The sequence below is a fragment of the Canis lupus genome, chromosome 30 (genome assembly GCF_048164855.1).
Source record: "Canis lupus baileyi chromosome 30, mCanLup2.hap1, whole genome shotgun sequence".
Lineage (NCBI taxonomy): Eukaryota > Metazoa > Chordata > Mammalia > Carnivora > Canidae > Canis > Canis lupus.
In genome coordinates, this window is record NC_132867.1 from 28,008,857 (window position 1) to 28,036,566 (window position 27,710).

The 27,710-nt window shown below is 36.4% G+C and overlaps 1 protein-coding gene across 1 annotated transcript in view; it reads right to left on the reverse strand.

Moving 5' to 3' along the window:
• Positions 1-739: 739 nt before the first annotated feature.
• LTN1 (listerin E3 ubiquitin protein ligase 1) overlaps positions 740-27,710 on the reverse strand; it is a 66,520-nt gene continuing 39,549 nt past the window's right edge. The window contains exons 20-30 of the mRNA XM_072806649.1: positions 18,487-18,622; positions 18,134-18,278; positions 16,867-17,080; positions 16,155-16,392; positions 15,797-15,871; positions 13,705-13,891; positions 6,977-7,148; positions 5,695-5,915; positions 3,517-3,711; positions 2,641-2,808; positions 740-2,084 (exon numbers count right to left, since the gene is read on the reverse strand). Coding sequence (XP_072662750.1) covers positions 2,022-2,084; positions 2,641-2,808; positions 3,517-3,711; positions 5,695-5,915; positions 6,977-7,148; positions 13,705-13,891; positions 15,797-15,871; positions 16,155-16,392; positions 16,867-17,080; positions 18,134-18,278; positions 18,487-18,622 — 1,814 coding nt within the window. The 3' untranslated portion in view covers positions 740-2,021. The remainder of the gene's footprint in view (positions 2,085-2,640; positions 2,809-3,516; positions 3,712-5,694; positions 5,916-6,976; positions 7,149-13,704; positions 13,892-15,796; positions 15,872-16,154; positions 16,393-16,866; positions 17,081-18,133; positions 18,279-18,486; positions 18,623-27,710) is intronic.

Here is a 27,710-nt window from a genome sequence, read left to right on the forward strand (position 1 = left end):
ATAATTCTGCTAATGGGCTTTGAATCTCATGCAATTTTTAAAAGTTCTTATGCTAGAATGTTAAGGGATGCTCTGCAGAGTTATTAAAGCTATATAAATAAAACTTTAATCAATGATATTCTGAATTTCAGTCTCATTTTGGAAAGCTTTTTCTTTAGCATATAAACAGTAACAAGCTTTACATTAATATTTACAAGAGTCAAGGAAATGTGTTAAGAGTCCTAAGTAGGAGAGTAGGTATTCCACTTAATCGTAGTGTTTCACCAAGAACCTGATGCCCTAAATACTAACATGGAAAAACAATGCTCCATTATTCCCGTTTTGTTCTACTTGAGGTTTGGGTCAGAAGCCAAGAAGTATCAATATTGGAAAAGTTATAAACAAGGTCTTATTATAAAACCACTTTTTTAAGGAAAAGTGTGTAACTTTCACAGAGGAATAACACAATCCTTTGGGATTACTATGTCAGAGAGAGACACCGAAAGAGAATATTTTAAGAAAGGGGTTAAGAAGAGGTAGTAGAATTTTGCTATCTGTTCTTCACTGACTGATTCCTTGAGTCTCAAGGCTATAAGATAATAAACACTAGGGAGAAAATCCAAGAGACAGACAAAACTGGGTAGGATACTGCACCTACAAATTCAACTCAAGAGATCTGTAACTCACACATAATACTTCACTCTCAACTACAATATTCTGATCACATTCATTCTATTTCAATAATAACCATTTTACCCAGTTGATGGTAAACAGTGATTTTATTTAACATGACTTGGTTTTTGCCAATTAAACATTTGCAACAGAGATGATTAGCTGATCTTTCAAGTAACTTGCTATTATATATGCTAATATTTCCTGTGTAATGGAAGACTGCAATAAAATTATTCCAAATCCCAAACTTCCATACTTTTATAAGTTGGGCACAATTTTTAAGGGTAACAGCACTGTGGGCAAATGGCAGGTTTTCACCTACTCCACTTCAGCCCATTATACTGAATTTTCCTCAGTACTAAAATTATTAACTTGTACTCTAAAGGCTGGAAAAAATAAACTCCCCCAAATCTTTAATTTAGTGTAACTTTGGCCAGTAAGAATAGCAAAATTTGCTTACAAAATTGAAAGCCTCCTACAGCATTTTAAAATTTTTGTTTTTTCCATCAATCTTAAGTTTCAGAAATATTCATTTGTTTCTTCCCTCTCGATAAAGGCGTAACTACCACTTTGCTTCATGAATGAAATAATCTAATTCCTGTTTCTCTCAGGATTCCTGTACCCTCTGGAGATGCACTCAAACTGAGTAGTAAATTCACTGACAAGTCTGCAATTCAAATTTCACTAATACATGGAAATTCTTCCACAGCAAAAGGTCAATGCCGTGAATTTAATTTTCTGAATTTCATAACCCTTGATTAATGGAGACACCTTAAAGTTCAGTTTACACTCTTTTATATAGGATTTCAGAGCATGCTTCAAATAGCTTATGATAAGCTATATTAATAGCTTAGCGTCATTTTATCATTAAAATAATCTACAAATATCAGAATACTAATTAATTTTGTTGTCATAACTAATAAATAAGTCTTAAAATATCTGTAGATATAAATCAACCCTCTCAATTAATTTGCCTCACTTGGACTCTTCTAGAACATAGATCAACAAACTGAATGGGCTTTTTAGTATAATATAGGTACAGTGCTTTCACAAATTCCAATTCTGTAATTTAGGGTTGTTCCATATTTATTTTTAAATATACAAAAAGATTAAACTATTAATATAAATATTTTCTCTCAAATATGTAATATTCTTATGTAAAAGAAAAGGTTTCCAAACATTTACAAAGCAATCTAAAGATAAGTAACCCGATTTTAGGATCATTACATTAACCAAAATAATTTTTCAGAGAAGGTCCTATTTAAAAGTAAGGGTCACTGGCCTCCTCCTATCAACACTTTTAGATGGATCCAGATCCACAGTCTTTGCTTGATTTACTTCAGGGATCACTTCCAATGAAAAAAAAAATTTCAGAAAAAGGTCTCACGACAGAGTGGACAAGTGGATTTGTTGCTAGATGTAAACCATTTGTACTGAAAAAGAAAAGGTTTCAAATGTTAAAAGAACCTTTTAAAGCTGTCATTTTACATTTACATCCAAGGTAAGCTGACCAATGATAAAATGGAAAAGGGGAACACCAAAATTTTAGCTTCCTCCATCTCCAAAAATCAACATAACTCAGTAATACTTCCAAAGGCCACAGTATGACTCTTTCTCCCTCGGTTCACACACCCAACCAGTAAGATGTGTAAGTAAGCTCTCCCTAAGAAGCAACTACTGTACACAAGGCGGCTTTCTTTTTAGTATGATGTTTAAAAAAGAGTAAAGAGCTCTAATGTCAGATGACCCTGGTTCCATTTTTTTCAGTCTCCCTTACAGTCTAGATCTTATAGGAATGTCTACTTTTTGAGTGAGAGCTCTCATAGAAACATTCATTTATTAAAGTGCTTTGATGCTACCAGTTTTAATTCTAATATGCCCCTCGTTAACTACAATTAAGAGTATAACATCGTTTCCTTTTCTAAAATTAGATGTCACACACATAAATACACATCAAATATAAATAAGTTCATTTTTCTTTGGACTTACCAAGCAAGCTGAATGGAACTTTTTCTTGCAAGTTCTACAGGCTTTTTTGGGAAGAGAATAGTTGAAACCATGAATGACTGAGAAACAGATCATGCAATCTTCAACACCCTCAAAACGTTTGTCTACGTTATTTTTCCATAATGCTAGGCCTTCCATAATACTTCCATTCTGTTAAAAAAAAAAAAAAATAGAGTATATATACTCTGAAGACCACCAAAGTGATTTTTATTCAATTTCATAAATTTGAAAATCGAATTTTAATTTAGAAAGAGAATAAAAAAAAAAGAAAGAAGAGAATCTACTTAGCTACATTCACATCTCCTAAGTTTTCTGAAAATTGGCTTTTAAAATGATTTCTCAAGTTTTAGAAACCAGATATAAGTTTTTCTCCATTAAAGACAGACTTGAAAGAGAGGTTCTGCACCAATACATCAAGTTTTATAGTCTCAATGTCCAAACAACTATACTTTGTTTAAAAGTCAAACATCTTTGAGATTCTTGGGATTTCTCTAATCACAGAAGGAGAGTTGAAACATTAGGCTAAAAGTAGCTCCGAAGACATTCATCAATCCGGTATCTTACAAAAAGATTCCCACTCAAACAATTTCTTTAATGCCATGTATTGTTCTATGTCACCTACAATGTCAGTGGAGTAAAGTCAATTCCTCTCAAACACCAGAAAAAAAAATTACAGAGCCTTAAAAAGGAAAACAGCTTGGCAGGTTCAGGTCACTTAGGCATATAGCTGTGTTGACCCAAGGAAATACAGTATCTCTCAACCTCAAGCAGAAGTGATATATTTTAAGTTTTACTGTCCTTTCAAAGAGGGGGTCAGTGGTACTACCTGGAAAGTCAAATGTGCACATGGAAATTTACCTGATGGGTGAGGTAAGTGCTTAACTGCAGCATCCAGTTTCGCCACTGCTGCACAGCCACACCTACTCTTTTCCCACTCTCCACAGTTATTGAACCCAGGGGGTAATTGGAAGGCAGCTGTATTATAAGTTCAATAACTATGTCCTCAATAGTGTAAGTAGCCATCACTTCTCGAGTGGTAGCTCGAGCTTTAACCTGCAACATAGGAAAGGTAATACGTTTTTTGCAAATTTCTTTTCTTTCTTTCATTCAAAAAACATCTTCCTAGGTTGATTATTAGCAGTCAGTCTTCATTCAAAGACAAAACAGGTAAACATGCTGGTTTACTGCACGAGATATTTAATAAATAGGTTTATATACCTGACCTATTTTATAGCCTTTTCAGTTTAAAAAAGAAATCCTGCTCATAAAATGTTTTATGATATTAAGCTTGTCATATAGCAGCTTTGAATAGACCCGTGACAGAATGAGTTCTTAATTACTGCTTTTCTTTCACACCAAGGGTATCAAATATCATTTATATTTAGAAGTCTCCCAACTCTTTCTCTGCCACAGAATTCCCTTGAGCTTTATTTATTTATTTATTTATTTATTTTAAAACAACTTTATTTTTTTTTATTTTTATTTATTTATGAAAGCCACACAGTGAGAGAGAGAGGCAGAGACACAGGCAGAGGGAGAAGCAGGCTCCATGCACCGGGAGCCCGACGTGGGATTCGATCCCGGGTCTCCAGGATCGCTCCCTGGGCCAAAGGCAGGCGCTAAACCGCTGCGCCACCCAGGGATCCCTCCCTTGAGCTTTAAAGCTAACCATCAACTGTTAGACTATTTCCACCTAACAGCATTGCAAACAATATAAAACACTAATTATCATGCTTGACCAATGTATTCTTCTGACATCCTATTGCCAAGCTAAAAACCATAGCATCATCTTAAACTTTTCCTTCTACCTCTTCCCAGGTATTAATTAGTGACAAGTTTGGATAAAGTATCACAAAATTTTTAACATTCCTCTCCTTTTATGGAAAATTCCCACTGATACTGCCTCACCAAAGCCCTCTTTGTTATTCATAACATCTATACCAGTGGGTCTCCCTCATTATGCATTTGAATCCAAAGTCCATGCCAACAGCCTATACTATATATTGCAGTCAGAACTATTCCACTAATTGTAACACTAACAGTGACACTTGCTTCAAAGGAAAATTTTCAGTGGTTGAATAGGACCAAATGCTTTAGACTATCATTTGAGGTCTTTCCCAATATGACCCTAATTCATCATGGTAATGGCTGGTTCTCTACTTACCTTCAGGAATCCTGCTCTGTATGAATGCTGGCTTATTCAACATTTGTTAGGCAATTGCAGAAATTACATTCCCATGTCCAAGCTTTTTCCCTTTGCCATACTGTTTTCTCTATATTCAAGGCCTTTCTCTACACTGTCCCTAAACGACAATCCTGCCCACTTAATCTTCCTCTATAAAGTTGCACCTAATCCCCTCAGCCAGATGAACCTTTCCCACTCTGATTGCAGAGCACTCTTCCTCTTAATGTGACATTTTCAAGTTTCCAATTCAAAAAACAGTATCAGTATCACTCTTTTTTCCCTTTATTAGATTATGTGTTATTACACAATAGGAATCTGAACCCACTAAATCCTTCATTTCTCAAGTGACTGACACACAGTACCTAGAATCTATAGGTATTTCAATATATATTTTGGGTTTTTTTTGTTTTTTTTTAACAGTGGGTTTATTTACTTATTTATTTAATTTTTATTTACTTATGATAGTCACACAGAGAGAGAGAGGGGCAGAGACATAGGCAGAGGGAGAAGCAGGCTCCATGCACCAGGAGCCCGATGTGGGATTCAATCCCGGGTCTCCAGGATCACGCCCTGGGCCAAAGGCAGGCGCCAAACCGCTGCGCCACCCAGGGATCCCTCAATATATATTTTGAATGAACTAATTAATGTTCAAAAACTCTGATGGGGAGGAAATGAAATTATAACACTGTTTCACTCTATACATTAATATTGAGATTTGATACCTGAGAATCAGAAAATAGACAATTTCTGTAAATTCTGAACCAATGGTTAATATTGTAATGATACTACAAATGATAGACATAACCAATATTCGAACAACTTTTTTGGAAAAAAGTCAAGATAATACTAACCGTCATGCCATTAAATAGCTGTGTACTTGTCTGCACAGAAGAAATTTCTTGAAAAGAAAGAACACTGCTGACATACTTGCTTGTAAATCTGTCTACAATATTGAAAACACGCTTCTCACTACTATTCCACCACAGCCTAACCATGGCAGGCAAGTCTTTTAATGTCATATGATAGACTGAACAAGCCAAGTGTGGGATATGGTAGGGAAGAGTTGCTGTTTCTGAGGAAAAAAACAAATTCTTAGTTAGTAACATTTATTTCTTACATAGAATAACAGACTAAAAAATAATTTTTAATTTCCTAACACTACAGCTAGAGCCCATAAAACAAACTTACTGAAGAAGCAAGAAATCTAGAGTATTAACTTTCTCTTATATTACAAATGAACCAACAGAACGGCAAAAAGAATAAAGATCCCAATTGACACTGCAAAATCTGCCTAGAAATAGCATTCTATATTTCACATGACAGACGACAAAAAAAAAAGGGGTGGGGGGGAACATACGTATTTTAAAAAGGAAGACCCTAACTCCATATGCCCAGGGAGTGGGGGAAAAAAGTTAAATAAAAAGGAGGAAAAAATTTAGGGACTCCTGGTTGGTTTGGTCAGTGGAGCACACAACTCTTGATCTCCGGGTTGTGAGTTTGAACCCCACATTGAGTGTAAAAATTGTAAATAAACTTTTTTTAAAAAGGAAAAATTTAAAGACTGTCTTTATAATAATTTATGAAAAGTTTAGTCCCTGTACTTTCCCCAGAGCTCACTGATGTGTTATACAAAATTCCTAGAATATCCACCTTAATACTCACAAGACACAGTACCCTCCTCATATCTCCAAGACATTTAAAAAAATTCCAATTCTAAGGAAACCATTTAAAACACTGGAGTACAACTAGATGCATGCATGTCTATCCCCTCAGTTAAAATTTGAGTTCCTCAAGTAAAGGAAAGAAATTTTACTCATCTTTGTTTCCCCAACTGAAGACTACTTATTTACAGGCCTGCAAAACATTACCACTTAACGAATATTTGCTTATAGAATAAAAGATAACAGTCTCAATGAACAAAGCTTCACAAATGTATAGATTTCTTACCCTTACCTAAAAGATCTAGTTGTATGTTCTATTTAGATAAACATGGAAAATTGTGTACTTCAAACTTCTCATAGCCAGGAAACACATTTGGGGTTATTCTCCAAATTCTCAAGAGTAAAGTACAATAAATACAACCTAATCTGGACCTAGTCTTCAAGAAAGAACACAAACATACATCTTACTGACCTCTAATACTCAACTGGAGCTCTTCTGTAAAGAATGTTTTAGGGTCCTTATTTGAAAGCTCAATAGCTGTCTCTGCATAGGTTGGATTTTCTGGCATAAGCCTGAACAGGTGGTAGAGCAATTTATTCAAACTTTTTGTTTTTCGAAGGTACATTGAATACAGTGCCCGAAGCTGGTGGAGAGTGAAGAAGTTTGTTAGTAAACCCAATTAAACCAAGAGAGTCAGTGAAAAGAACAAATCAAAGTAGAATAGACTGTACAAGAACACAATGAAAAAGGCATTAATTTGAACACTTAGAATTACAAGGAGGAGTCCTACAAAATATATGCCACATTCTTACTTTCCAAAGGTGCCATCTGATGGCACTGCTCCCTTTCTTCATAAACAAGCAAAAGTTTTCACTACCCTTTCATTATTAGCCATATGCTTCTAACACCTTTCTCAAAGCATCTCCGTTAATAAGTTCATCTTTACTTTCTCTATGAAAATCTACTCCCTACTTCCCACAGATGATTCACTCCCTTTCCTTCCAAGCCTTCCATATATGCCTTTCACACCATAGTCCTTAACCTTTAAAAGTCCTGCTTAAAACAAATTCTTTTTGGCTGACCTCACACTGTATCAAACACTCCAGCATCCCTTTAGACAAGAGAGCACAAACTAGTAGTCCAAACGGTCTTGTTGTAATTTCTCTCAAAAATAGGATGTGTGGGGGCACCTGGGTGGCTCAGTCAGTTAAGTGTCTGACTCTATGTTTTGGCTCATGTCATGATCTCATGGGTTGTGGGATCAAGCCCTGTGTCAGGCTCCCACTCAATGGGGAGTCCACTTGAAGATTCTCTGCCTTTGCCCCTCCACGTATTTGTACATGGGTGCTCACTCTCTCTCTCAAAATTAATAATTCAATCACTAAAACATACATGGAGGGAAGCCCGGGTGGCTCAGCGGTTTAGCGCCGCCTTCAGCCCAGTATGTGATCCTGGAGACCTTGGATCAAGTCCCATGTCAGGCTCCCTGCATGGAGCCTGCTTCTCCCTCTGCCTGTGTCTCTGCCTCTCTCTCTCCCTCTCCCTCTCTCTCTCTCTCTCTCTGTGTCTCATGAATAAATAAATAAAATCTTTAAAAAATAAAAAATAAATAAAAAATACATGGATTTCTGGTTCCTTTTTAAATAGGAAAATCTTGTAAATAAGTCAGTCAGAGAAAGACAAATACCGTATGATTTCACTCATATGTGGAATTTAAGAAACAAAAGAGCAAAGAGGAAAAAAAGGGAAAGAGAGGGAGGCAAACTAAGAAACAGACGCTTAACTACACAGAATTGATGGTCACCAGAGGGGAGGTGGATGGAGAATGGGTGAAACAGGTGATGGGGATTAAGGAGTGCACTTGTGATGAGAACTCTATGATGTACAGAATTGTACAATCACTATATTGTACACCAGTAACTATTATTACACTGTGGGTTAGCTATGCTGGGATTAAAATAAAAATTTTAAACAGGACAATCTGCCACCACCAGGTACACTACAGGCATCTGTGTGTTTCAGAACTCATTCCTCAATAACCCAGTTTTAATTTGTTCAGGTTTACTTTTGCAGCTCTTTGGTATATGTACCTGTTTTAAAAAGATTTTTCCCACTAAAGGATCCATCACCTCTTGGTGCAAGACACCATTTTCTGAACACTATAAATGCTCAAATACAAGTATCAAGCCATAGAATATGAAATTGATTTTTGAAGTATGTTGATCAAAGTACCTATAATGGAGAAATCTGGAGGACACTACCTTTTCCAGTAACCAACTTAGTATCACCAGTAAAGGACACAGTGACATTCTGTGCCTCCTTAGGTGACACACTGTGGACACATCGCCTCTTTGCAGTAAGTACTCTTGTTGAAAATTAACCAGAAATTGATCATAAGGAAACAATCAGACAAATCCAAATCCTAAGACAGTCTACAAAATAACTAACCTGGTGAATGACAATAAAGAAAAGGTAGGAAAATGGGTTAAAGAAATATGACACATTTGATGCAAACATGATCTTGATCGAATCCTCAATAGCGAAGGAGTAAAACTATAAAGGACATTAAAGGGACAGCCAGGAAAATTTGAATACATATTAGATATTACTGCATTAAAATCAAATTCGAGTCTGATAACTATATTATTATGTAGAAACATGTCCTTGTTCTTAGGAGATATATGTTTAAATACTTCCAGTAAAGCATCATGAATCTGCAACTTACTTTCAAGTAATTCAGCAGGAAAAAAGTAAATATAGAGAAACCATATATAAAGGTACTAATACTGGGGCACCCGGGGGGCTTTGTCAGTTGGGCGTCCCTCTTGGTTTTGGCTCAAGTCATGATCCCAGGGTTATGGGATCAAGCCCTGTGTTGGCCTCTGTGCTCAGCAGGGAGTCTGCATGAGATTCCCTTTCTCTCCCTTTGCCCCTCCCCATCACGTACTCTCTCTCCCCAAAATTAAATAAATCTTCAAAGGTAGCAACATTAAAAATTTTTGACTCTAGGAAGAGTTACGTGACTTTTCATTGACTTATTCTTCTATCTCCTCTGTAAAAAATCAGTTGGAAGTAGAATTAAAAAAATAATTATACATATCAATGGGTTTTTTTTGATAAAGGTTAGTATCCAAAATATATAAAGAACATATAAAACTCAACACCCAAAAAACAAATAATAGTTAAAAATGAGAAGCTATGAATAGACATTTTTCCAAAGAAGACATCCAGATGGCTAACAGACACATGAAAAGATGTTCAGCATCACTCATCAGGGAAATAAATAAATCAAAACTATGATGAGATACCACCTCACACCTATCAGAATGGCTAAAATTAATAATACAACAAACAACAGATGTTGGCAAGGATGTAGAGAAAAGGGGAACTCTCTTGCACTGTTTAGGAATGCAAACTGATGCATTCTGGAAAACAGTATGGAAATTCTTCAAAAAGTTAAAAATAGAACTACCCTGGAATGCCTGTCTGGCTCAGTCAGAACACATGATTCTTGATCTAAGGGCTTGTGAGTTCAAGCCCCAGTAACAAAAAATGTCAGATAATCTTCATAGAAGAACAGAAGAGGTCTGTTGTAGGCGGCACAGATCAACTGAGCTGTAGCACTGAAATAATTAAAGTACTGCTGCATTAAAAAAAAAAAAAAAAAAAAAACTAGACATATCCTACAATCCAGCACTACTGGTATTTACCCAAAAGATACAAAAATACAGATTTGAAGAGGCATATGCACCCCGATGTTTACAGCAGCACTATCAACAATAGCCAAATTACAGAAAGAGCCCAAATGTCCACTAACTGATGAATGGATAAAAAAGACATGGTAGGGACGCCTGGGTGGCTCAGCAGTTGAGCATCTGCCTTTGGCCCAGGGCATGATCCTGGAGACCTTGGATCGAGTCCCACATCGGGCTCGCTGCATGGAGCCTGCTTCTCCCTCTGAAAGAATGAAACCTTGCCATTTGCAATGTGGATGGAGCTAGAGAGTATAATGTTAACCAAAATAAGTCAGTCAGAGAAAGACAAATACCATTTGATCTCATTCATATGTGGAATTTAAGATAAAAAAAAAAGATGAACATAAGAGGGAAATAAAGAGAGGCATTCATAAGAAACTCTTAACTATAAAGAATAAACTTAGGGTTCCTTGGAGGGGAGGTGAGTAGGGGGACTGGTTAAATGGGTGATAGGTATTAAGGAGGGCACTTGTGATGAGCACTGGGTGCTATATGTAAGTAATAAATCATTAAATTCTATTCCTGAAACTAATATTACACTGTATGTTAACCGGAATTTATATAAAAACTTGAAAAAAAATCGGGATCCCTGGGTGGCGCAGCGGTTTGGCGCCTGCCTTTGGCCCAGGGCGCGATCCTGGAGACCCGGGATCGAGTCCCACGTCGGGCTCCCGGTGCATGGAGCCTGCTTCTCCCTCTGCCTGTGTCTCTGCCTCTCTCTCTCACTGTGTCTATCATAAATAAATAATAAAAAAATTAAAAAAAAAAAACTTGAAAAAAAATCAATGGATTTTTAAAAATCCATATATATTACCCAGAAATCCTACTCCTAGGTAAAGAACACAAGAAAAATGAAAATATACATCCACTCAAAAATTCATATATGATGTTCACAGTAGCTTTATTCATTTAAAAGTGGAAACAACCTAAATGTCCATCAAAGGATAAATGAATAAACGAAATGTGGTATACTCATCACACAATGGAATATTATTCAGCCATAAAAAATAAAGTAGTACAGATTTATGTATTTAATCCCCGAATCTGAAAATATGCTATGTGAAATAAGCCAACCACAAAAGACCACATATATGAAATGTCTACAAGGGGAAATCAACAGAGTCAGAACACAGAGAATAGTGGCTGCCATGGGCTGGAAGGTTTGAGAGAAAATGGGAATTGACTGCAAATGGGTAAAGGTTTCTTTTTTCAGGTGTTGAAAATTTTCTAAAATTAGATAGTAGTGATATTTATACAATTTTGTGAATATGGTAGAAACACTAAACCGTATACCTTAAATAAGTAAATCTGATAGCATGAAAAACATATCAGTAAAGTTATGAAACACACATAGGCTCATGGCTTTGTTCCAGCCCAATCTGATTCACTGGGAGTTGCTTTTGTTTTTAGGAAAAAAGTTTTTGTTTTGTTTTTCTTTTTAAGATTTTATTTATTTATTTGAGAGAGAGAGAAAGAGAGAGAGAGCGCATGAGAGAGAGCACACACAAGCAGTGGGGAGGGATAGAGGGAGAGGGAGAAGCAGAATTCCCACTGAGCAGGGAGCCTGATACAGGGCTTGATCCCAGGACCCCAGGATCATGATCTGAGCCAAAGGCAGATGCTTAACTGACTGAGCAATCCAGGTACCCAGGAAAAAAGTTTTTTTAAAAACCCAGAGTTAGGACCAATTGCAATGTTTTTTAAAAAAATTCTGTTTGCTTTAGGATTTATCTAATTAGGCTATTAACTGAGTTATTCTGGTTTAACTACCACAGTTTGGTTTGAGTTCCAGGCTCAATAAATGCTGCCGTACAATTCTTTGTACCCTTTTCCCAATTCTGGTTTAATGAAAAAAGTGATGCATGGCCATTTTCTAAATTTCTGAATATAAGATGATAAAAACAAAATTCTTACATATGGAAGCCTCACTTGCTGCAACTTTTGAGAGATCAAGAATATTTTAAGAAACAAATGTAAAAGCCCAATTGGGAGTTTCTTGAAATACATCACCAGCAAATAAAACTAGCTCAAGTCACAAACATAAGTGGCTGGCCTATAGAAAAATAAAACAATTAGAAAATCTAGATCATTGTTGCCCCTGTAATTTGATTTTCCCCTTAGATACACAAATGCAAAGAAGTATATGGTCACATAGTTGTACCAAGATTAAAACAATTAGAAAATCGGGGATCCCTGGGTGGCTCAGCGGTTTAGCGCCTGCCTTTGGCCCAGGGCGCAATCCTGGAGTCCCGGGATCAAGTCCCACGTCAGGCTCCCGGCATGGAGCCTGCTTCTCCCTCTGCCTGTCTCTCTCCTTCTCTCTCTCTATGTCTATCACGAATGGAAAAAAAAAAAAAAATCTTTAGAGGCCAGAGCATGACCAGAGAGAACCAGATAAAAGCCAAAGAGAGCAGAAACCTGGTTCTCTGAAAGGAAAAAAAAAATAATAAAAAAAACAAATAAATAAAACAATTAGAAAATCTAGATCATTGTTGCCCCTGTAATTTGATTTTCCCCTTAGATATACAAATGCAAAGATGTATATGTTCACATATTTGTACCAAGATATGAATTATAAGCAAGGACATAAATTATAACTTACAAATTCTGAAAAATCACATTGGAAATAAATGCCGTATTTAGTCACACCTTAATGAGGTAATAAAGTAAGTGTTTTTGTACTGACTGTCAAAAACGCTACTGTTTATATTTAAAAAGCCATCAGCTTATTAAACTGATTCAAACAACACTTAATTGGCACTTTTTAAGTGGGGATCTGTCTAAAGAATAAAAAGAAAAGAAAGAAAACTTGGAAATTTTTCCAGCTTTTCTTCCTAGACAATGAGGTTTTTCTTCCTAAATATGAGACAACAGAGACATCTAGTGGCTGCTAGAGTAATTTGGGCAAAATAATTATTTTAGGATATTTTTTACTATTTAGAGGTAATAGTTTGAATTACACAGGTTAACATTTCACAAATCTTTCTCTAAACACTGATTTTCAAAAAAAGTAAATTCCCAATGATGTTAACTAAAATCTCCACAAGGGTCAAAAGTTGAAAAAAAAACAAAACAGCAAGATACAATTCTTTTGAAATTATTACTGTGGTAGTACAAAATTAAATTATATAAATCTTGTTTGCTTCAATAAAAGGACTTGGTGGCTACATTCAGTTAGAAAAAAATTGATTCCAGTACATTCCAGAGATTACTTTTGCAAAAAAACTGTGTGTGTGTGTGTGTGTGTGTTTGTGCATGCGGGATGATAAGGAAATTAAGGGACAGAAATAAATTTAGCAGAAAGTCTGAAGTTAGCCAGAAAAGACTAGATTAAAATGTGAGGCATTTCCCTTTTTTTCTACAAGAGGGGAAACAAAGAATTTAAGATGGTAACAGAAACACACAGAGGATAGAACTGTCAAAAGTTATCACATATTTATTTACCTGAGATGAAGCAGCTTTGAAAAAAGTAAGTATTAATTTCCAGGTGAGGAGGTATCCCAGAACAAAGCAGAAGTCTTCACTTAGTGGCTTAATAGTAACTATCTGTCCAACAGGAATACACCCCAAAACATTTTCTAGTAAGTCCTCCTGAGTGCTAAGAAGAGACATCAGTGCTGCCGGTGGTGACCTATGAATCAAGGATTAAACACAATTTTCTTCATAACTTGTCCCTTAAAAAACTGATAGCATGTATAAACTTTAAGCATTTTAGAAAAACCTTTCTCTACTTTCCAAAACCATTTTAAAGTCCCCCATAAAGATTCAGTTTTAACTGCTAATTTTGCATAATGGCGATTACAAAATCTGAAAGACATAAAATGTATAAATATGTACTTTTTCATGTATATTTAATTATAAATTTATTAATATATGTAAACATAAAACAAATTTTGTATTATTATAAATACATAAAATATTCTTTACACCTATATATTTAAAATGCATAGGAAATATACAATGAAATAGAAGCTCTAGTACTTTAGTTTTTAAAGGAAAAACCATTCTAGAAAACATGTATTTCAACTTTGTTTTATGGATAGAAAAAAAAAAAAAAATCACACACCCATAGAGGCTAAACGGTTAATCTCAAGTCCCTCAGCTAGTTAAGGGAATGATGAGGGATACCAAGTCCTACCAGATCCCTATAAAGTAAAAAACAAAACTTCATGTCTTTTCAGGAAAGTAAATTCTATATTCATATTAATTCATTACAATGCAAGTTAATTTTCCTCTTTATTGAGCTACTGCACTGATTAACACCTTCAGATGAACTTAGGAGATTCTCAAAAAGTGAAAAACTTTTGTATATCCTGTCAGATTCTCCCTAACATTGTAGCTCAGTTCTCTCCTTCCACCTCTGCAGTTTCTTTCCCTGTGGCTTCCTTTTCCCAGCCCATACACAGGTATTTGAGCTTCTGCCCTAGGATAAAATTTTTACCTTCAACACCACTATCCCATGTACCAACCCTTCTCTCTTCCATACCAACAGTCACTAGATTTTACAAATACCAGCTCAGGTATCTCTTCATTTCCACGCTGTACTCCCTGTACTGTTTCTAGAATGGTCTCCATCTCTGTGTGCTTCCTTGTGTAATTTATATTTCATACTATAGCCAGAATCAGCTGGTACTTTTCCCATCTTCTGCCAAATAATGCCCCAAATCCCAGAAAATTTAATTTTTAAGACTCATTATCTTAAGTACCCTTCCAGGTTTATTTTTCACAATAACTTCCCTGCCTACTCCCCATATATTCACTTATCCTTCTACTAAACAAATAAGCAATATTCGTAAGTCTGCATTAGATCAGGAACCACTCTGGATGTTACGGATATAGTCGAGAACAAAAGACAAAAACTCCTGACTTTACAGAGCTTCTACTCCAGTGGAGGAAATAGACAATAAAAAAAAATGTCAAGGGCAACTACTCAACACTTCCATGCACATCCTGAACATTCATGCCTTTGCACATGGTGTTCTCTGAAGACCATGCTGAAATGCTACCTAACCTAACAGATCCAGCATAAATGTCTCTTCCTCAAGAAAAAGTCTTCCCTTCCAGTGCATGGCAGCTGTGTCGTTCCCCCTGTCCCATCCTTTTCCATAGTACTTGCCACATACTAACTATCTTTTATTATAGGGTAATGTGGTCTAAAGTAGATTATAAGCTCTTTATGAATAAGAACAATTACTAAACACCATATTCTCCCCTCAGCATTTAATTAATACTTTGCACAGCAAAGTGGGTGCTCATTAGATATCTGAATTGATGTACTCTTTCCACAGCTACCGTGTAGTTAAAGTAAGTTCTGCTATAGAGTAACAAACTGAAAATATGATTTAGAAACAATCAAGGAGAGAAATTACCTTTCTGGCTGGACACTAGCTTTCATTTTTGGCTTAAAGATGACTCTAAAAGATCTACTGAATGAATATTATACTAAATTTAGAGCTTTTGTGTTTGTCCACCTTCTGAAGTTATAAGTGAAACAGATTATGAAAATTTAATAAAACAAATTATTAAAAAAACTTACAAGGCTGGTTCTTCTTCTTCATCTCCATATGACTTTAGATTATCCTGATCATATTGTGGTAATTCAGGCATCAATCTGCAAGTCAGAATATATTACATTAACTTGTTCATTGTTAAATCATGCTCAAGAGGCAGAATGACTAATACTTACTCTGAATGAGTATATTTTTAAATGTAAGTTGTGTACAGAGAACAGTGACCTAAATCATCCAAAATTTGGCATCCCTGTTATTAAAATACATAATCAAGTTTTCTTTTTTTACTTTTACTTTTTTTTTCTTTAATGATCAAGTGTTAAAACTAAATATATATTCTACTTTTTTCAACCACAACACTGATTCAATTAGAAGAATTCTTACTTGTACAGCATATGGTAAACAGCAATTTGCACAGGTCGAGCTCTGTAGAGGAGTAATGGGGCCAATATATTTAACAAAGTCTGGAGATACTCTGGTAAGTTTGTTTTTTGGCCAGCAACCAGTCTTGAAGGGAGTTTTTGACTCAATAGCTGGTCCTTTGGGATATATGTTAATGTTTCACACATGGGCTTCAGCATTGCATTCTGAAAGGATGTTTCAGATGTATCTTTGCTTTCTCCTGATGACAGAAAGGAAAGAAACATGCACATTCTAAAACAAGGTAATAGAGTTTGACTGACTTATAGTCAAATGTCATTTAAGAAAATGAAACAAAAAACTGACAAATATTAGAGCAGTCCTCGCTAGAAACTGTTTAACGTAATCTTACATGATAATCATAACTTCTATTATCTCATCCTTAAAAAAGAGAAGTTTGAGTTATAAATAATCTTTTCAGGTTATCTGAATTACTATTATTTTAATTTGCAATAATCTTTGGGTTCTTTGCCAGTTTTCAATTCTTGCCTGGAAAGCAGAAGCATATATGATGCTTCTGAGATGCCAAGCTTTCTCTCAGGTTCTTTTTCTTTTTTTTTTTTTCTTTTTTTTTTTTACACTCTGTACTGTTTGATTTAAACAGCCAAAGTTTTTATTTTGAATTTTTCAGCTAGTCACTTGCAATGTATCTCACTATGATTCCCCTTTCACTTGCCTGTAACAGTCACCAAAAGAGGTAAAAGCAAACTGTGGATGCCTTGGGAAAAAAATTCTTTCCATTCACTGATTAGATTTACAGGGAGATTGCCAATGGTATCTGGAGTTGCAGAGTCGAAAAAAGCACTGAGCTCACAGGCCAAATCACAGCTGACACACGCAAACAGTTGTACAAGTGGAACAGAATACAATGCATGATTCTCACTTGTTGTCTGAAGAAACAAAGATGAAATAGGTAAGCAGACATCTACCACAAATACCACAAATCAAGGCAATAAAGAAAATGCTTTCATTTCTCTAAATTTTAAAATAAAAAGCAGTTGAAGTGTAGTCTCAGGAGACATTTACACATTTTAAAAATTAAATACTAAGAATTAGAATCAATCCACTTATTTTGAAATACTCTATTTCTAAAACTCTGAAAGAAAATATCAGTTACCATTTATCAAGTGAAATATACAAAACCATATTTATAATCTTCTCAGGAGCCCTACTAATTGGGCATTATTAAGTTATATTAAAAATAAGGGCACTGAGGATGACTGGATAGCTCAGTGGGTTGAATCTCCAACTCTTGAACTTGGGATCAGGTCATGATCTCAGGTTCTGCGCTTAGCAGGGAGTCTGCTTGAGATTTTCTCTTTTCTTCTCCCTTTGTCCTTCTCCCCTGCTTGCACTCTCTCTCTCTCTCAAATAAATAAAATCTTAAAAAAATAAAAAAATAAGGACACTGAGGCTCAAAATGGTTGTTTGAACATCCTAAGTCACACAGCTAATAGCAAACAAAGCAGAGGTTTAGCCCAATTCAACCCCAGTGATTTGCAGCCATCAGAGCCCACAAATATTATACCTGCTTTGTGTATAAAAAGAGCACTGATTCTCTCTGAATTTGCTTAATCTTTAACCTATTACTGACACAGTACATTTTAAGAATAATTTAATTAAGAGCCAAAAAGATAGAAAAAAAACTAATCACGAAGGATAACACCTGCAAGGTCTGTGCTACAAATATTATATTAAAATGAGCTATGGAGAGTACATTTTAATGGCAGGAGATTTGGTCATTGAATGATGCCAGCAGATATTAAACCTCTATCAATGCACTATCCTTTCAAATAGTAACTGGTGAGGAATATATCTATAGAGTTTAAATGTTTGCAAAAGAACTAATTACAATCATTACTTAAAGATTAAGATTAGTAATTTGTTCTAGCATACAGATATGCATGAAGACCCAACACTGATGATACATTGGTTTAATTTACCTCTAACCAAGCCAACATGGAGCACATGATGAAGTCCCATTCACTCTCTGCCAAAGGAGATGAGCAGTATTTCAGAAACAGGGAAAGGAACCGTATTATTTCTATATTTACACCTAGTATCTCTGGGCTGACTTCTGATAGATTACTGTGATAAAGACAGAAACAAAACAAAATAACATTAAAGAATTATATGGACATTCAATTACAAACTATTTTATTTTAAATCTTATATACTTATAACAGGCTGACTTAAGTGTTTACCAACCTATTACTATACAAAGTTGTGACTGTAAGATATACAATCTGGACACATATTGTAATGGGGGTGGGGGATAATATAAAATATCACCTACCAACTGAAAAGAAAAATATCTTCATGATCTTTCTTCCAGGATATTAGAATCTTTAATATACCATGTAATAACTCCCCATCATCTATGCTTCTGGTTTGCAGGCAAGAATTAAAAATGGCAAGATGTCCAAAACCTCCTAAAGTAAAATTCAAAATGAAAATTAAATGTACATACACATACATCCACATCTATCTACACATACTGCCTTAAATCAAAGTCTTGTCTTACACATGACTTTATTTTTTATGAAATTATGTTCTCTGATAAAACTTTTTTGACAAAAAATAGGGATGATTATTCTTAGACCATGCTAATGTTAACAAAAAAGCATTCTTTTCTTTCTTTGATACAAACCTTGAAATGAAGAAAAGCATTTCTAGTACTAATTATGTAAGCATTATAATTACCACAAATGAGAAAATTCAAGAAAAGCCAATCACTATATAGAATGGTAAACTACTAACTCATTTCTTATATTATTAAACTTGTGCAACAGACCAAAAGAAAAAAAGAAAAATCAGGAAAAAAATCTACTGCTATTACAAAAGAGAAATTCTATTTTGAGATAGGTCCAACACCTTCCCCAGAAATGTCTAGGTTAAGAATTCTAAAAAGGACTAACATGAAAGAGTCAACAAATGAGCATGTAAGCTCCACAGAGCAGAGACCCTGTCTCCATACCAAGCACCTACCATAGAAAAGGGAGTGGGGGTCGGGGTGGGTTAGGGTGAGTAAATGATACTGTGCTTTAAACTAACCTATGCTGGGGTTTTGTTTTTTGTTCTTGGTTTCTTACATATAGGACTCATTTAGTATGCCCCATCTCTTAAATAAAGACGAACATGAAAAACATAGCTAGAGTGTAAAGTTAAAGATGGAAAACAGAACATCTTCTTCCGTAATTCATACATTAACTCAATAGGCATGTACTATATCTGGAAAGTTCTCATAGGCTTACCACTCTTTAGAATCCCGGTTCCTTCTTACCCTTTAACACGCAGCTTAAATATTGCCTATACTCTATGCAATTCCCACATACATGAAGTACATCCCCCTGCATTTCTCTGTTCTCAATTCTCCTTTGTCTATTGTCTTTACAGCACTGTTTGTTACTTATTTGTTATCTCCTCAAAAGAAAGTAAGCTCCATGAAGGAATCTTGTCTGTTTTACTTACCACTGTGTACCTCCCCCTCGTACAATGCCTGAAATACAGACATTTATTTTGACTGACTAAATGAAGAATGAATAAATAATGAGTACCAGGTGCATTGCTAGATGCTGGGGAAAGATGAACAAAATTCAGTCCCTGAAAGGATTCATCTAGCAGTACTGGTAGACTTAAAAACAAATTAGAATATATTGGGGACAAAAACTGGGAATCTAGAAAATAAACAACTATCTCCATTTAGGTTGAGTCATAAAAGGCTTCCCAGGTGCACCCGGTGGCTCAGTCGGTTGGGCGTGTGACTCTTGGTTTCGACTCAGGTCCTGAACTCATGGCTTGTGGGATCAAGCCCTGCACTGGACTCCACATTCAGCAGGAGTCTGCTTGGATATTCTCTTCCTCTGCTCCCTACCCCGCTTGCTCTTCTCTCAAATAAATGAATTAATCATTTTTTAAAAAGCAAGAAAAGGCTTCCCAAAGCTGGTATTTGAACTGGGACTTATCAAAAGTTCGACAGTCTGTGAGAACAGCAAAGGGGCACACAGTTGTAAAAAAGGACAGAATAGAAGAGATACCACCAAGATGGCAACGTAAGTTGTTCTTGACTTTGCTCCCTCCTCATAAGAAAATCCACTAACGATTCAAGAACAAGATGTCACTGAGACTCTTATAGGGGTCAGGTTAAAGCACCCCCTCTGTCACTGAGACCAAGACAGGATGCATTAGGAAGGTAAGAGAAGCAGCTCCACACCGACTACACTGCCCCTCCCCAGGACAGTGCAGCTCCATGTGGGAAGGGCACCCTGGAGACTCTGGTTCTGCAGTAGGAAAAAGCCTAGGGTGAGGGAAAACCAGCACAACCCCTCCAGTACTGTGAGTCGCTGTGGTGGACCTCCTACTCTGATCTCAGAGTACTGGGATTGCTGGGGAATTTGCAGGCCTCAGTCCTGACTTTGACAAAGAATGGACAGGGTGCTTGTAACAACCAGCACACAGATCTAGGCAGATCAATTCATACCTGCAGTGTCCAGTAGTAATCCCAATCTGTGGCTTTGCTTATCTGCAGAACCAAGACAGGCTCACGCAGATCTGCCTGATTCTGATTCTCAAAGGAAGAGTCAAAGGAAGAGTTTTGACAGCCCCGAAGCCCAGTTTACCCACTCCCAGGTAAGGAGCAGAGCTGCAGCCCTGCTAATTGTGGAGCATCTTCCAGCCCCGACAGACCAGAAGGGCTGGAGACAATTCCTGAAAGCTGTGTGGCCCAAAAGCCACTCATAGCCAAGAGGCAACTGAGCAGGGCTGATCAACCAGAGCAAAGCCAGCATCCTGCACTGGGGCTTCTCCTGCTACACACAGGCAGAGGATTAATTCACAAAGCTGAGGGTCACTTCTGGCCCCTCCCCTTCCCACCCAGGCAAGGGAGCTGAGACATAGCCCCACATACTGTGGAGAGTCTTCCAGCCCATCTGACCAGAAAGGCTAGCAAAAATTCCTGAAAGCTGTACATCAGAGCAGCACTACAACCAAGAGGCGGGCGGGCAGGGCCCATACTTTGCAGACCAAAGCCAGTGGCCCAGTCCAGTCAAAGAACCTGGGATGCAGTTCTGCTTGAGTTTAGACAACACAGAGCTTTACTGGCTTTAGAGCTACTTCTGCCACTGTGCCCAGGCAAGAAACCTAATCTGTAGCCCACTCATCACTGAATGCAACCTTTAGCCTGTCTGACCAGGGAACCTAAACAGCACATGGGAAGCTCCACAGCCCATCCAACAGGCCTATGTCCAGTGGCACCTGAAAGAGCACAGTCCTTGGCTTCCCCCATCTACAGAGCATCACCTGACCAGGAAATTCTGCACACATTCCTGCTATTCAGGTTCCCAAACAATGAGCTTTACAGATTCTGGAATCTGTCCTGCTGCCAGGGCAGGGAAGCTAATTCATACCCCAATCTATTAATGAATATGGTACCCAGCCCGACCTATCTAGTGAGGCTGACCCGAGAATCCAGGTAACTGCAGAACCGAGCTAGCAGTCTTATCTAACTGTGAGCCGCCCAGCTTCATCAGAGCTCAAACAGCTTTGTCCAGAAGCAGACTATAATAGCAGGTCCTACTCTCTCTCTAAAAGTAAATAAATAAATAAATATATTTTTAAAATATAGTAAAAATACAGGATGCCTGAGTGGTTCAGTCTGTTGGGCATCTGACTCTTGGGTCATGGTCTCATGGGTAATATAATTGAGCCCTGAGTCAGGCTCTGTGCTCAGCAGGGAATCTGCTTGAGGATTCTCTCCCTCTGCCCCTCCACCCACTTAAATGCTCACTCTCTCCAAAATTTAAAAAACAAAATCCTAAAAAAAAAATTAAGTATAACCATAACTACAAAAATTTGCTACTAGTTATATAATATTTTTAAAAATGTAAACTACAGGGTACCTACTAGGTGGCTCAGTCAATCATCTGCCTTCACCTCAGGTCATCATCCCCCCACATTGGGCTCCCTGCTCAGTAGGCAGTCTGCTTCTCCCTCTGTCTCTCCCCCGACTCATGCTCGCTCTGTCTCTCTCTCAAATAAATAAATAAAATCTTAAAAAAAAAAAAAAAAAAGTGGGCGGCCCTGGTGGCGCAGCGGTTTAGCACCGCCTGCAGCCCAGGGCGTGATCCTGGAGACCTGGGATCGAGTCCCACATCAGGCTCCTTGCATGAAGCCTGCTTCTCCCTCTGCCTCTGCCTCTGCCTCTCTCTCTCTCTCTCTCTCCCCCCACATGTCTCTCATGAATAAATAAATAAAATCTTTAAAAAAAAAAAAAAATAAACTGCAGTAACAGTGGTAACTGAGCAGTGACTCCTATTTAAAGTCACCAGCTGCACTGGCCCCTAACAAGAGAATCAGCTTATTCTTTGAAGCCAGACACTGACTTCTTCCTCTAGCTATGAAAGTCTTAAATGGCATCTTCTGGTAAAAGGCTGTTTCATCTACAGCGAATACCTGCTGTTAGTGTAGCCACTTTCATTATCTTAAGCTAGATCTTCCAGGTAACTTGCTATAGCTTCTGTGCCAGCATTTACTGCTTCAACTTGTGCTATTATGATAGATGGCTTCTTTTCTTAAACCTCATGAATCAGGGATCCCTGGGTGGCGCAGCGGTTTGGCGCCTGCCTTTGGTCCAGGGCGCGATCCTGGAGACCCGGGATCGAATCCCATGTCGGGCTCTCGGTGCGTGGAGCCTGCTTCTCCCTCTGCCTATGTCCCTGCCTCTCTCTCTCTCTGTGACTGTCATAAATAAATAAAAATGTTTAAAAAAAAAATTAAAAAAAAAACAAAAACAAAAACAAAAAAAACCTCATGAATCAATCTCTCCTAGCTTCAAACTTTTCTGCTGAAGCTTCTTCACCTCATTTAGCCTTCTTAGAATAGAAGAAAGTTAGTATCTAAGGGAATGTAGTAGCTGGTTTGATCTTCCATCCAAACCACTAAAACTTCTCCACATCAGCAACATGGCTATTTTGCTTTCTTATCATTTACGTGTGCAATGGAGAAGCACTTTTCATGTCCTTCAAGACCTTTTCCTTTGCATTCACAACTTAGCTGTTTGGCATGAGAGGCCTAGCTTTCAAAATTACCTTCACTTTCAACATGACTTTCTCACTAAGTTTAATCATTTCTAGTCTTTGATTTAAAATTAAGACATGGGGACATCTGGGTGGCTCAGCGGTTGAGCATCTGCTTTTGGCCCAGGGCGTGATTCTGGAGTCCCGGGATCAAGCCCCACATCGGGCTCCCTACATGGAGACTGCTTCTCCCTCTGCCTGTGTCTCTGCCTCTCTCTCTGTGTATTTCTCATGAATAAATAAATAAAATCTTTAAAAATTTTAATTAATTAATTAATTAAATGCGAGACATGTGACAATTCCTTTCACTTGAACACAGAGGCCATTGTAGGGTTATTAATTAGCCTGGAATAGGCAAGCCCAAGGAGAGAGAGACAGACAGGGAATGGCAGGTAGAAGAGTCAGAACACACTGAAACACTTATCGATTAAGTTAGCTTTCTTATAGGGGATAGCCCATGGCACCCCAAAACTATTACAATAATAACAGCAAAGATCACTGCTCACACATCACCAGAAAAAAAATACAGTAATAATGAAAAAATTTGAAATATTGCAAGAATTACCAGAATATAAAAACACGAAGTAAACAATGCCATTGGAAAAATGGCGTTGGCAAAGCTGCTTGATGCAGGGTTGCCATAAACTTTCAATTTATAAAAAAGAAAAAAAAACACAGTATCTTCAAAGTGCAATAAAGCAAAATGCAATAAAACAAGGTGTGCCTTTACTTAGACAAAATAGACTTTAAAGATGGTTATAATATAATGATAAAAGGGTCAATATAGCAAGAAGATATTACAATTGTAAATATTTATGCATCCAACACTGGAGTACCTAAATACATAAAGCGAAAACTAACACAGCTAAACGGAGAAATAGTAATACAATAATAGTTGGAGACTTTAATACTGCACTCTCAACAATGAAAACAGATTATCCAAAGAATCAATAAGTAAACAGGGGACTTAAACAATACTACAGATCAAATGGATCTAACAGACATAAAAAGAAGAAGAAAGACTCCTATATCCTAACTAATAAATAACAAAACTACAGCTTATGTTTCTATGGTGATAATATTTAGAAAATTCATGCTTCCATTCTATCCAACAATTGCAGAATACACATTTCTTCTCAAGTGCATAATGACCACTTTCTAAGATAAACCATAGGTTGGGCCATAAAACAATCTTAGCAAATTAAAAAAAAAAAAAACTGAAATCATATCAAGTACTTTCTCTGACCACAATATCATGAAACTAGAAATCAATAATGACAGTAAAACTTAAAAATTCACATGGAAACTTAACAACACTCTCCTAAACAACCAATGGATCAAAGAAATAAAGGGGAACTAAAACTTTTTAGATAAGCAAAAATGGAAATACACTATATCAGAACTAGTGGAATGCAGCAAATGTAGTTCCAACAGGGAGATTCATAATAATAAAATGCCTAAATTAAGAAGCAAAAAAGATCTCCAAGTAAACTACCTAATTCTATGTCTTAAGGAACTAGAAAAAGAACAAACTGAGCCTAAAGTCAGCAGAAGAAGAAAAAAAGATTAGAGCAGAAATAAATGAAACAGAACAGAAAATAAAACAAAGAGACTAAGAGTTGGTTTTTGAAGAAACAAAACCGACAAACCCTTAGCTAGACTAACCAAGGGAATGAAGAAAGAGAAAGGACTCATATCAACAAAACTGCAAATGAAAAAGACATTACAATTGATATCACAGTAATTCAAAAGATCGTAAGAGGCTACCACTGAACAACCAAATGCCAACAAACTGGACAAGCTAGACGAAATGGAAAAAACTCTTGGAAACATACAACTTACTAAGATTGAATCAGGAAGAAACAAAATCTGAATACACCAATTACTAACAAGGAAAATGAATCACTAACCAGAAATCTCCTAATGAAGAAAAAGCCCAGGGGCAGATGGCTTGACTGGTGAATTTTACCAAATATTTAAAGAAGAATCAACACCAATCTTTCTTAAACTCTTCCAAAAAATTGAAGCGAAGGAAAACACTCCTAAATTGCCATTAAAAGGCCAGCATTATCCTGATAACAAAACCAGAAAAAGACAATACTATTAAAGAAAACTACAGGCAAATGCTCCTGATGAATACAGACGAAATATTATTGCTAAAATACTAGCAAAATGAATACAGCAGCACATTAAAAGGATCATTCTCCATGACCAAATGAGATTTATCCCTAGAGTACAAAGATGGTTCAATAAACACAAACCAATCAATGTGATACATCACATTAGTAAGATGAAAAAAAAGCATATGATCATCTCAGCAGACACAAAGAAAAGCATTTGACAAAATTCAACATCCATTCATAATAAAAACTCTTAAAAGATTAGGCATAGAAATAACATATCTCACTATAATAAAGGCCATAAATTGACAAGCCCCCAGCTAACGTCATACTCAATGCTGAAAGACTGAAAGCTTTTCATCTAAGATTAGAAACAAGACAATAATGCCTGCTTTCATCACTCCTATTCAACATAGTACTAGAAGTCCTAGCTAAAACCACCAGGCAAAAAAGTGAAATACAAGGTATCAGAATTGGAAAAGTTGAAGTAAAATTGTCTCTTTACAGATGACATAATTTAAAATATAGAAAATCCTAAAGACTCAACCAAAAAAACTATGAGAGCAGTGAATTCAGTAAAGTTGCAGTATACAAAATTAACATACAAAAATCAGTAACATTTATATAGAATAACAACAAACTTTCTGGACAAAAATATCTATCCCATTTACAACAGCATCAAAACCAAAATACTTAGGAATACATTTAAGAAAATAAAAGATCTCTACTTTGAAAACTGTAAGACACTGATGAAGGACATTAAAGACAAATAAATAGGTATCCCATGTTCATGGACTGGAAGAATATTGTTAAAATACCAATACTACCAAATGTCATCCATAGATTCAATGCAAACCCTATTCAAGATTCCACTGGCATTTTTTACATAAGTAGGAAAGATACTTTTCTTTTTTTTAAAGATTTTATTTATTTATTCATGAGAGACACAGAGAGAGGCAGAGACACAGGCAGAGGGAGAAGCAGGCTCCATGCAGGGAGCCCAATGTGGGACTCGATCCTGGGTCTCCAGGATCACACCCTGGGTTGAAGGTGGCACTAAACTGCTGAGCCACCCGAGCTGCCAAGGAAAAGACACTCTTAAAATGTACACAGAACCACAAGAAATCCTGACTCGCCAAATAAATCCTGTGAAAGAACAAAGTAGGATGCATTACACTTCCTGATGTCAAACTATACTATAAAGCTATTATAGACATCAAGACAGTATAATAGAGCATAAACACAAACAGACCAATGAAATAGAATTGAGTGCCCAAAATATGACTGATTAATATTTGATAAAGGATCCAAAATTACTAAGTGGAGAAAGACAGACTCTTCAATAAATGGTACTAGGATAATTGGCTATTCACATGTAAAATAATAAACTGACCCCATATCTTAAATCATTTGCAAAAGTTAACTCAAAACCAATTAAAGATTTAAACATATAAGACCTGAAGCTAGGAAATTCCTAGAAGAAAATAAAGGAATTAAGCTCTTCACATGCATCTTAGTAATTAATTTTTGGATATGACTCCTAAAGAACAAGTAACAAAATCATATATAAAAATGTGAGATTACATCAGACTAAAAAGTTTCTGCACAACAAAATAAATCATTAACAAAGTGAAAAGACAACCTACAGAATGGGAAAAAATATTTGCAAATATATCCAATAAGGGATTAATATCCAAAATATATAAATAACTCATACAACTAAAGAGCAAAAAACCAATCTAATTTTAAAAAGGGCAAAGGGCCTGAATAGACATTTTCCCAAAGAAGATATTCTTACGGCCAACAGATATATACTATAAAAAGATACTCAACATCATTAGTCATTAGGAAAACGCAAATTAAAACTACAGTGAGATATCACCTCACACTTAATAGAAGGGTCATCATCAAAAAGATAGATAACAAATACTGGCATGGCTGTGAAGAAAATGGAACCTTTGTGCCCTGTTGGTGGGACCATAAAATGGCTCAGCCACTATGGAAAACAATACAAAGGACCTTAAAAAAATTAAAAATAGAACTACCATATGATCCAGTAATTCCATTTCTGGGAATACAGTTAAACCTGAAATAATGTGGGAGTTAGAGGCACCAACCCCCACCTCTACCCCATGCACCTGAAAATCTGCATATAACCTTCTGACTCCCCAAAAACTTAACTACTAACCGCCTACTGCTGACTGGAAGCCTTACCAATAACATTGACAATTAACACATATTTTGTTGTATGTATTAACTATATTCTTATAATAAAGTAAGCTAGAAAAAAGAAAATGTCACGAAAATCATAAGGAAAATACATTACT